Source organism: Anopheles cruzii, chromosome 2, assembly GCF_943734635.1.
Source record: "Anopheles cruzii chromosome 2, idAnoCruzAS_RS32_06, whole genome shotgun sequence".
In the NCBI taxonomy this organism is placed as follows: Eukaryota; Metazoa; Arthropoda; class Insecta; order Diptera; family Culicidae; genus Anopheles; species Anopheles cruzii.
In genome coordinates, this window is record NC_069144.1 from 32,920,180 (window position 1) to 32,932,355 (window position 12,176).

The 12,176-nt window shown below is 42.5% G+C and overlaps 1 protein-coding gene across 1 annotated transcript in view; it reads left to right on the forward strand.

Annotated features, from left to right (window-relative positions):
- Nucleotides 1–4,420, forward strand: part of LOC128275691 (homeobox protein caupolican) — a 48,015-nt gene extending 43,595 nt beyond the window's left edge. Inside the window, exons 4-5 of the mRNA XM_053014282.1 lie at nucleotides 2,002–2,309; nucleotides 2,490–4,420. Coding sequence (XP_052870242.1) covers nucleotides 2,002–2,309; nucleotides 2,490–3,274 — 1,093 coding nt within the window. The 3' untranslated portion in view covers nucleotides 3,275–4,420. The remainder of the gene's footprint in view (nucleotides 1–2,001; nucleotides 2,310–2,489) is intronic.
- The last annotated feature ends 7,756 nt before the right edge of the window (nucleotides 4,421–12,176 follow it).

Genomic DNA, 12,176 nt, shown 5'->3' on the forward strand with positions numbered 1-12,176 from the left:
AATGAATTCGTCGTGGTCGCCACTTTGGCACACAACCTTTACGCAAATGCGGTTGTGCGGTTTATTATTGGACCAAAAAGTGCAGCAAATGTGTTCAGCACAAAACACGCGAAATATGCGAAACAACACGCACGGATATGGACGTTTAAGATGTTCATATACACCCCATTGGGTTGTTACATGTTTTAGCAAGACAACCTTCGGTAATGACATACATGCCGTGAGCGAACGAGGTGCATGGTTAATACAAACCAATTCCGTTCACCAACCAACTATAGATATCCCAAATCGAAAGTTATATTTTCAGCTTCATGATTCTGATAATTGGTTGAATGTTTATTCAATTGAGTATCAACCCGCGAGTGTCTGGCGAGTTTCGAGTTGGTTCCGAGCTCGTGATTTATCTGTCCCTTTCCGTCTCTCTCTCTCTCTCTCTCATGATCTTCAACTTTCCGCGAAACATGTCAGTAAACAGGGACGCACTGAGCAATGGTGAATCAACGAGGGTTGTAAACATGGCGTCAGCTGGAACGTTAGGCATGATGTTTCTGATGGAGAAGATAGGGTCTTAATTGCATTTCGCGCGAGACAGAAAGAGCTTCGCCGAAGCTTTTTTCTCGTTCCCGCCTTCGATGCATTCATTCTTTGCTGCTTCTTAGGCGAGCTGTTTTTCGATGCACAGCCAGCCGGAGGTCGCAGCATTGCGCCAAAATTCAGTGCTTTTCTCAACAAACTGAACAGACAGAAAATGAATCAACCTTGTCCGACGGTGACCGTACGGTTCATGGTGTTTCTCCGCCGGCGCCGTTCTTTTTCAATCGCTGCCCCTGCACTAACGCAAACACACCGATGTACCGCGATCGTTTGCGTTTATTCACAGGAGAATTGCCACCAAAAGTGGGTGTAGGCCAGTTTGTAGGTTGCTTAAAATGAGAAAATAAGAAATGGATAAAAAAGGTTAGATACCGGGTCGGCAGCGCAAGACGGTGGGCGGTGCAACATTTCGAGCAGAAGGGTGGAAATGAAGGCTAACATGAGAGTAAGAAAACGCTTGTTAACCCAGAAGATAACGCGATGTTATCCTTCGGAGCCAGCCCCTTCAGAGACGGAGGTACCTTGGCGTCAGTGCAGATTCCGTCAACAGGATCACACATTCACCATGGCGTCATGGCCCGCGAATCAAGTCACGCCTTAGGCCGCATCACTAGCACGACGCCTCATGATCATGCTCGCCTTTTGCAAGCCGCCTGGCAAAACCGTCCAGTTTTGCTGGGTGCAGCTTGCGACATTTTTGCATACATACCCGTCTGACTATTCATGGCCATCCATTTTAATTACTTCCCGATCGTGACGCAGTTTTTAGTTGCAGATCTCAGGCCATCCGTGCCACCAAAATCACTTGTGGTGTGGTCTGGAGACTCTTTTTGCCCGAGATCTGACGAATTTTGGGTTGTGCCAAAATGGGAACTAAAGTCGGAATCAGTGCTCCTTCCGTTTCTGCTGCGGTGGTTGAAAAACGGGAATAAACGATCCCAAAGGATGTGTGGAGAACCGCAGCGTGGTGGGTTTGCGTTGTGCCGGGGCTTGCTAATAGAGGTTCCAGCAAACCGTGTGGGCCGAGCAAATCGCTTTTTTGCATCCAACCGCCAACACCACAAACTGCCGTTCGCTCACTCGCGGGGTAAGACTTATGGAATTATGAAATTATTACTCACCACACGTCCGACCAATGCTTTGGCGCGACACAATGGGTTTGCTGTGCCGTACGGTGCAATTGGCACGATAAATTGGCAGATAGCAATGAAACGAACGAAACTCTACTTATAATGCGCTACTTGTGCGGTTGGCAGAAGCAAAAAAATATCTCCTTCACTTTTTTTTTTGATAGGAACAGAAGCTACATGCGGTGCATTAACGGGGAAATGGGTAGAATAAATTACTTTAGTTGAGATTTTTAATTCTATAATATTTTTTGTTATTGTTTTTGCTCTTTGGTCCTAGGTACGGCATGGATTTGAATGGTGCCCGACGAAAAAACGCAACTCGCGAAACGACAAGCACACTAAAGGCCTGGCTCAACGAGCACAAAAAAAATCCCTACCCAACCAAAGGCGAAAAGATCATGCTGGCTATCATAACGAAGATGACCCTCACGCAGGTGTCGACGTGGTTCGCGAACGCGAGGCGGCGACTGAAAAAGGAAAACAAGATGACGTGGGAGCCACGGAACCGCGTCGAAGACGATGACGTCAACCTGGACGATGACGACGACGACAACAAGAGCTTAAAGGACGACAAAGAAATACTAGGTTAGTGCGAAAATGCGTGTGACCGATAAACCGATCCATAGCGAAACTCATTACAAGGGCAAATGTAGCGAATATGATTCTTCTTTTCGCCTTCAATGACACAAGCACAGTCTCGGAAAAGGGTTTGCAGGGAGATGGTTTCATTCTTTCGTATTGTTTTCTCTTTGGCAAAAACCACAGACTCCAAAGATTCCGGCACCGGTTCGAGTGAAGACGGTGACAGGCCGTCACGGTTAGATCTGCTTGACCGTCCGGGCGGTAGTGAGTGGAACGGTTCGCGTAACGGAAGTGGCCCCAACTCGCCGGATATCTACGACCGGCCCGGTGTGGGCCACCATCCACTGCTCCACCCATCGCACTTCCCCGCACACCTGAGGCCTGCCATCGCGACCCCACCGGACGTGACCCTGACGCCGAGCGGCAGCACAATCCCGAGCAAACCGCGCATCTGGTCACTGGCCGACATGGCCAGCAAAGAGAACAAGGACTCCGAGTCAATCTCACCGACAGCTGGCTGCTACCCGTCGCCCGGCAAGATACCTGTGACGCCGCTGGCCGGCCGTGGGCTTAACCCGCTGCACCATCACCCGTACATGCGGCCCGACTTTTACAGGAACCTCTACGGCCACCATCTGGGGCCCGGTTCGCCGGAAGTGTCCTTGCTCGAATCGTACCAACGAACGTTCGGGGCCACCATCGGTGCCCACAACGGGCTCCCCGTCGGTATGAACCCACTAATATCGAAAGCCTCCGGTAGTGCGCCCCCCTTCGCGCCACTCAGTCTTACCACCGGGAACCATCAGCACCTGCAGACTGCTCCACCGCCCGGAGCGTCGCCTGCATCCAGTACCTCCAGCAACGGGCCGGAAAACTTGACTCCGGTATCCTTAGGCACCTCGTTCCCAGCGGCCACGGGCACTAGCGAAAAGTTAATCAACGTAGTGGCAAACAGCTCTAAACCTTGACCGATGGCGATCAAGTGAATGTAAGGAGCATCGAGACCACCACACCCAAGATAACCAGACAGTAGACAGTGTAGTCGTTTAGTGTAAAATCGGAGGAACACTGCTCGTAGTGGGAAAAGGGACGAAATCCTCATTTTCATCTGCGATAGCCACCGTCGTAGACCGAACAAAACGAACCGAATCATTAAATGGAATTGGACAATAATGAATGTGATTGACTTTCAATCTACTCTACCAAAAATACAAAACAAACCCTTGAAAATACAAAGATGCAGAAGAAAATGCGGTATCCCACGATAGATAAAAGAAAAACTCAGAATATAAAGCAGTTCAAACGGATTAAAACAGGAAACAGGACAGAATATCAGCTGCAGTGTTCTGAGCGGCAGGGAAAGCACTTCCTCTGGCGGTAAAGTGGCGAAAATGGGAATCCTTTACTGTGCTTTTTTTCTTCCTATTTCAATGTTTTATAGATTGTGTGCTGTGATGCACCGGTTTGGGTTTTAGATGACACGTTTCCAGCGGCGGTAAGCGTTACTCTACTCGTTTTGCACTTTTGTAGCATTTTCACGCGAAATGGCTTAGAGTGATTATTATGATTGTGATTATTCACGTTATTCAACGCCAAACCGGTGTTACCGTTTTCAGAAGCGTATAAATGTGATTGAACAAATTGCAAACATACTCAAATTATGATCGGAATCATTTCTGCAGGTGTGCTGAATCCCACTCCATCTGAGCAATTTCAATAACACCCGTCTTTAGTTTGGATAATTACATTCTATTCGGTTCGGTTTTGACGCTCAACCCTTGGATAATTTGTATTCTTATCGAACGGTTATGCAAATCTCATAAACAACTAAATTCGAGGAAGCAGCATTTCAACAAAATTAGTTGCCGCAAACCTAAGCATGGAAAAAACAATCAACATAAGGTACCACATGATTCAATTTTTCTTCCTGTCTTTCAATTGAGAACACACACCACCCAGAGTCGTGAAAGGAGCAGATCGAGCATCTAGTGTATGTGATATTAAATTGTATTGAATATTATTTTATAAGAATATTTTGTAAGATTGGTAGAAGTTTCTGGTAGCGTGTTGATGCTCGCAATTTCGCTGCAGTAAATAAAACAAAAACAGACATGAGTGCTGTACACAGAATTGAATGTTCATTTACTGTGACTTTATCAAATCTTTTATGCTTTTCTTACCGAAGCAATAGCTTCGGCGATCATAGTTGATTTTCAAGTTAGCAATGTGCTGTGCTTTTGCTCGCAAAAGAACTGCTGTTTTCCTATCTGCGGCTGATTGTTGTACAAATTCGTTATTATTATTACCAAAAACCGTGACGGAAGAAATAAAAGAAAGAAAGGTGGACTGAAACATATCATTCATCATTGTCAATTTAGTTCACACTATGTTACATGAATTGCATTTTCTTTGCCAAACTTCACTTCGCATTCGCGAATGATGAGCAACGGTTTGTGGCGTAGAATGCGCGTTATTGCGGAGCTTGCAAAACACTACAAGGAATGCATCGCATGTGCCAATGCACACAATGCACAAGGGCAGCCACCGCTGGTTACGACCGGCTAGTTAATTATTTAAGTTCTGCTATTTATTGTGGGTAAATCTTTCGGTCTGTTCCTGTACACAATGCTGGAAACGACGAAAACGTCAAACCTTTTCGGCGCAAAAGATCAATAAAACATTATTTTCTAAAACTTTGGCTCCTAGTGTCTCGGTGACCTTCCGTTCAAGGGTATAATAAAATCCTGAGTTCCGGTGGAAACGTAATGCAAATCCTAAAAAGAAGTTGGGGGAAACTCATAAATTTCGCAAATGGGGGAAGAATTTAAAATTTATAATTTTAAATTTATATATATGTATAAATATATAAAGTCATACATAATACCACTTGTAATAACCGCAATAGAAATAATTCTGCTGTAAATTATTATATTAAAACGAACGTGACAAGTGCAGCGAATGAAGGGAATAAGTAGTAATAGTAATGATAAAATCGATTCGTAAATGACGACGGCGGTGGAATCAAGTGGAAAAAAGCAGTAAAATGAAACCAACGTAATGTTACTAGTTGCAATAATAAAAAAAACTGGAAAATAAACTTGAACAATGAACGATACAAGCAAACGTTTACAGTTTTCTTTCATTTAATTAATGTACCTATATAATGAAAAAGATCATCGATTAACGGCCAAGGAATGGTTTAGTTGGGGATTGGTAAGTAAAACTAAAACAGTCAAACTCGTAAGTAAATTTAGACATTATCAAAATAATGTCATTTGATATCATTTGTCGACGATTTCGTCGACATTATTAAAAATCGAAAGTATTGTATCAATTTCTTTGTAAGTCTTAAAAGCTTATAAAATGTTAGTGCAACATCATACTTCTGTACGTTGTGTACTTCTGTTTTCTTTGTTCGTGATGATCGTGTATCGCGTTCAATTCTTTTCATTTTTATTATTAAAATGTAACAAACACAGAAAATTTAAACACACGACAAAAGTTGAGATATTCATCACGTCCCTTGGCATGCTGGAAGAAGAGTACTATATTTCAATTTTGCTCATGTTCTTTCCATTATTCATATAAAACAGAAGAAAACAAACAGTATAATATGTATAGTAACAGGTAAAACAAATCGATAAATGAGTAAGCTGTTCATCATGTGGTTAAAGCCAAAACAACATTGTGCCTCGCTCTCAACTTTTCTCGTCCGATACAAAAACATTTCGCTTAGGAAAGTTAACGAGTCGCCTCCACGCTAATGTATTGTGATACTTTGCAGCACCTGAAGCAAAATGATGACTTCGTCCATCTGGCTATGATGAAAACAAAAGCTTCTTTCGAATCGATTAAGTCCCTTACTTCCCAGTTGCATTCAAAGAGTACGTCATCGAATGGCCTTCTCCAGAGACTTCTGCCTCTATCAGTTTGAATCCGAAACGACGTCAACACAAATATACCACCCGCAAGAGAAACTCTTTTGCTTTTTTCTACATTCCGGGGCCCACCGGAGAATGAGACATACGCTAGGAATGAAATTTAATCTCAAGCCAAGCCCGTTCGTTAGCCAACAGTAAACGAATGTGGCTTGCCGGAATGGTTCTCGTACTACGGACTTGTTACACTTGTTTATCCAGTCAATCTTTTGTTTGCGGTTTTGCACAGGTCCAAATGCACCAAGGGAAGCAAGAAACGTTAATAGTGTTGGTGACCTAAAATTATATTCACTTCGAGTACTTTATTAGCTTGCGCAACTAATTTTCTAGCCATACTACCCATAGCGCAAATTATCCATTTTGTGTACATTTACTGGTTATTTGTTAAAACTTTATTAGTAAATGCACTGACGGTTTCAAGTTTTCGTAACATTTTATTTTGCAAAGTTTAAACATTTGTCGAGAGACATGTAAAATTCACGAAGACTGCACTTCCAAAAAGTTTTGACTGGAAAACGGCACTGATTAAGAAATTCGAAGGGTAGTGGCACGCATATCTGCGCTGGATGCTTGGTGGAAGCATGATAAAAAGCAAAATGAGTAGCGGCTTTGAAAAGGATTCTTTTGTGGTCCAAAGAGCGTCGCAGCATCGCTCAGCGGATGTCACGAATCAATAATAAAAATTGATGGCTTTGTAGTACCAACGGCAAACCGCCCGCGAAGAAACTGCATGAAGCTTCACGTAATACCAAAAGGCAGCCTCTCACTAATAAAAAAACAAGAATTTATGATGCAGGAAAGCTCAAAAAAGAACACTGCAACCATCCAAAAACATGACATATGTTATGTACGATGTATGTTTGCATTGATTATTGCTTCCGCCTGGCTGAGGAAACTCCATAAAACAAACGTTTGCCGGTAGGGTTTCTTTGTTTTTTTTTTTTGCAAAATTGGTTCATTCGCAAGTTATAATACAGATGTAGGAAGAGACGAAGGACACAGAAGTAGGAAGACATTCGAAGCAGCATATTTTAAAATTGGTCGATTATGATGTTGAAAGATTGAGTCCTCAGCAGGTCAGTCAATTGTGGAACAGTCAATTTTATGTCGGAATCAACCAATTTGAAACTTTTAACTCGTGGCAGAATATATTACCGTCATGGGCAAATCAAAACCTCCTGAACCTGCCGAATATTTTCGGTTTTGACGAACATGATGTTGAACGGATGTTATTGATACTATGATTGAAAAATGTAATCGGATAATTTATTTGCTTCCCATTTTTCCAGGAGAAAGACATGAATTACTGATTCAGAAGGTTATATAATTGAGGACAAGTCTTGATGATAGCCAATGCATCATCAATCATGTTTTCGCAATGTCTTCAAAGATTAACAAAAAAGTTTTGTCATTTATATTTCATTAGGCAAGGATAAAACGCTATGGGTGGTAGAGATATAGAAGCGAAGTTTCATCACTTCTTTGAATATCTATTTTCATATTCGAAAACCATTCGAATTATGTTCAAAATTTAGTAGGTTTATATGATCCGAAAGTTTGTATATTAAAGAAAGTTACTTATCAAGGTTGCTTTGAATCGCAAGACTACTAAGAAGATCTTTAGTTTTTCTTTTCTAAGTGCCCTGGAAACGGTTCAAAACCAAATTCCACTAGTAATAGCACGAAATATAGCCATGAAACGACCTGTAGGTGAGTGGAACGGTAAGTGGACACCGCCGCTGGTAGCGATGTTGTTGCGCTGTTAACTGCGATGGTTAAAGCAAGGGGCCTCCTCCCGTTCATCATATGCTCATTTTCGGTGGTTATATTAATGTTGTGTCATAGCCCGCTTTTTTCATCTTCAACGATATCCATCCAATAGCTCGTCCGTTAGATCTTCATCCAGCCGCTGTTAGCGCTGTCAGTAGCAATCCACTGACCACTCTTCCTGGACGTATCGTGCGCTCGTTTTCTCCAGTACCCATGCACGCAGTTTGTGGCACCCCAGCGAGGTAATTAAAGTAAACAATAGGGTTGTTTATCTTTCAAGGTAGTCATAAAGCATAAATAGTTTAAATAGCATCTTTTAACTTTATGATCCAACCCCAATTTAACGACCAAGAAAATGTATATAAGCTATCAGTTGGCTGCGGTCATTACGAAGAACTATGGGCACGGACAAGGGTTCAGCTAAATGGATCATCCCGGTCACCAACTTCCATCGGGACCGCCAAAAAGCCGGCCAAGGGAACGATGGACAAAAAACGTGAAACATCTTCGCAGCGGAAAATAGAGAGCTGAAAACCGTGGCGTGGGTACACGCTGTAGGTAAACTAGTGAACTAATTCACACTTTTGAGCGGGTGCAAGTGCGACCGAAATAACGATCAACGATGCCGAGAAAGTCCAACCAAAACGTTCGAAAATTCAGCTCCGTCAGCAGAAGGTGGCGCCCGGAATCGTCGAGACGAGACGGGGGATCATAAAAACAACGAAACGGCAGAAAATTGATAATGAAAAGGTGCAATAGAACAATAAAACAACAACAGCACAGAAGCTGCCGCATAAAAAAACTTAAGAGAAGCTCTTCGCCTTGAGATTAACTTCTATTTGATCTTTCTTCGGTAGCGTCTCGAATAAACCTCCCTTTGCTCGTTTCTTCGAACGAAAGGCCTATCCACAAGACCAACGGACTGCGACTACCGGATCTAAGCATGGTTTTAAGCAAGAAAGCAGCCGATGTGATGGCGCCAAACAGGATCCGTTGTCCAGTGTCCACTCGGTACAGTTACGGTTGGTTTATTACTTTATGCTCGATTTCCTTTCGAGCTATGAGAACTCGAGAAACGCTGAATCCGCATCTAATTTCTATCGATCAATCTACTCAGGGCCACTTTACTGAACGAAAACTTAACAATAAAGGGCTAAATTGAGTTAGTGTTTGATTGGTTTCTGAAAGCCGGCCGGACGCAGTAGGTCCAATTCATGGTCATTCCTAACGAATGTGGAGTAAAAGGTCGAACAATCACATTCGAATATCATAACTATTAAAACACATCGCGCGATTCGCTCAACATTATAGAATACCTGTTTGGTCTTCTTCTTGACACTTCTTCTAACACCGACCTCGTTCTAACTGAGAAAGGCCGGGGCGTCATCATAGGCGTAGAAAATTGATTGATTTTCCAAGTAATCAACTGTGTGCTAGGCACAATCCTCCAAAGATTGGCGATTTTTCCGTGGCGATCTTTTCATGACAACTACTTTTCTTTCTACTTAACAATATGTTTTTGAATATTTCATGTTCGCATATCATAATTCTTACAATACAGCTAAAAGTGTTCTCAGCCATTGTTTTCTAGTTTCGAAGTTGTCTTGTATTTTTTGCATGGCTTGCATCTTTTATTTAGGTTTGGACTGAATTTTGAAACGTTACGTTGTCATTATTCATAATTAACAAAGTTAAATACAATAATTAACAAAATTAAAATTCCTAAGATAAACGTAGAAATTTGAAAATTTAAAGAACGTACACAAAAAGTCATTAACCTAGCAACCACTGATGGTAAGTGTACAGAATTCGGCGGGAGTCCCAACTTTCTGCGACGTGACATTAATGAGGCAATCACTTTATACTCGTGTTCCGGATGGATGAAGCAAAAATCACACAGTGTCGCCGGTTGATCGCAGAGCATAATAAAGTCATAATATACAATCACTCACTAAATGTTTGGGGAAAATGCGCGACGCACACAACACCCGGTAACAATAGAACATTACAAATTTTCTCTATAATTCAACAGTAAAGTTGCTGTAATAAATTTGTTTATTTTATTGCTCTGGACCCTCGACCATGCCAAGGGAGAAGTGGTAAAATGCGTTCGGCATCATTTCGCCCAAGTTGCCTTAACGGTCCGGCATTTGCTGGCTGGAGGTGGCGAAGTGTTGTTGTCCCCATCGCGTTCGTAATTTACCTATTCAACCGGGAGGTCGAGCCGCCAAACCGTGGCTTTCCGCCACGAAAGCATTTGCTAAACAAGGGGCATGGAATAATTCTTCCGGTCGGGTTCACGTTACTAATCATGCGCTTAGCAAACATTACTCAGTCCAGCTTCGCCACCGTGAACTTTTCCACCGTGGGTACCTATTTCATCGGTTGGTAATTTTATTGGTTGTGACGGACTGAACAAATCAAAACAACCTCCCGCGGGCAGTAAATGGATGATCGCAGCGAACGCGTAGAAAGGGCTTAAAGGCAAACGAAATCCGCTAGTTACTGTGCGGTGGACTCGCGATGCCGATAAAACTCTTTTACTGTTCGCTTTGTGTCCCGTCAAATAAAACACACCCAACTAAGCTTCAGCAATGGGTCAGTTGGAGGTCATCAGTCGTGAGTAGCGCGGCTTTTCATACACATCTTAAGCAAAGAGTTACTGCGTCAAACGATTGGCGGCTCACGGAAATGTAAATTGTTGACAAAACTTCGTGAGGTGCGTTCAATATGGGCGAAACCCCATAATAGTAGTATTGGTTAACCAATTTTGGTGTCCGAAAGCTAACCGAAATTGTGTTATTATTGGTTTATTGTTTTGAGGAAGCAAAACAAAGAATTATATCAAACCAAGGCATTAAAACAGAATTAACGGTAAGTATGGCGTAAAATGCTTTTCAAACACGTTCGGCCATTAAAGCTTCACAAACATTGCGCGCGTTAACTGCATTACTCGCTTCGGACAACAAACGTACCCATTCACTGTCCTTTTCACCTTCCCAACATAAATGAATGAAACAAAGTTTAATGAAAATAACTCAAACAACTGGTCCTGTCGTTTCGGGTATACAGTTTAATTTTGCTTCTCCCGGCTTGCGCTCTAATGTTCTGCACTCGCTGGCGTGAGGTTTCTGCAGGACGAATCCCATCTCCCTGGGGTCATTTTTTCAATGCAACTGCGAGAAGCGAAAAAGATATTTGTTCTGCGCATACGCAGAGCAACCGAGCCCTGCGACACACAACCCGGTGGAATTGCCTGTCTCACTGATGTTTGAGTTTTACAACCCATTTTATTCAACTTTATTAATTCGTTTCGTTGTAATAAAATTACTTCGCTCGTTTTAGGCTACTTAATGCCGAAGCTGAAGGCATAGCCGAAGGGAACTTTTCGACCATTTGCGTCTGTTGGGGTTTACAGTGTGATTTGCTCGTAGACGCACGGAATTCCCTATCTCAGTATTCGAATACAAGCATGTTAAGGTTCGCTATGTACAAATTGAGTAGCTAATATCTCGGAACAACGCCTAACTTTAACTAACTAAACGATGCATAAACACATCCAGCATTCGTCGATTTTATTTAGCTTAAAAAAATCATTGTTTTGGCCACTTGGCCACTTTAAAAATAAGTTTAGGACAAAAAAGATACCATCTGTTCTACGGTAAACCAAAACGTAGAATGTTGGCCACCCCTCACTCTGTAGTCTAGTCGGACGAGGACGATGAAGCAAACACAAATAAAATCCGGTCTCAATTGTGGTTAACAATTAAATACAAATAAACTTACAAGATTGCGTGAAATTGATACGCACTCGACAGCTATTCCACCCGTGCCGACAGAGACAGACGCCGGACGTCTCGAATTCCACTGGCAGACATCGTCAATAAAATGACTTACAGATGACACTTGTAGAACGAACTCACTCACGACACACACGCACGCGTTGCTGATGCTGTGCCGCCAGGAGCGTATCCTTGCCAAGTGGATTTCATAAATTTCACAGACATTGTCAACACGTGAAAGAAAATTGGTGGAAAAAAGGAAAACAGGAAGAAGTGAAAAAGTGTAAACAATCTACGGCCAACTTTCGACCATTTCCTAGAACGCATAAGCATGTGGGCGCTGTGAAAAGACTGAGGACAAAATTCAAACGGGCGTTCGG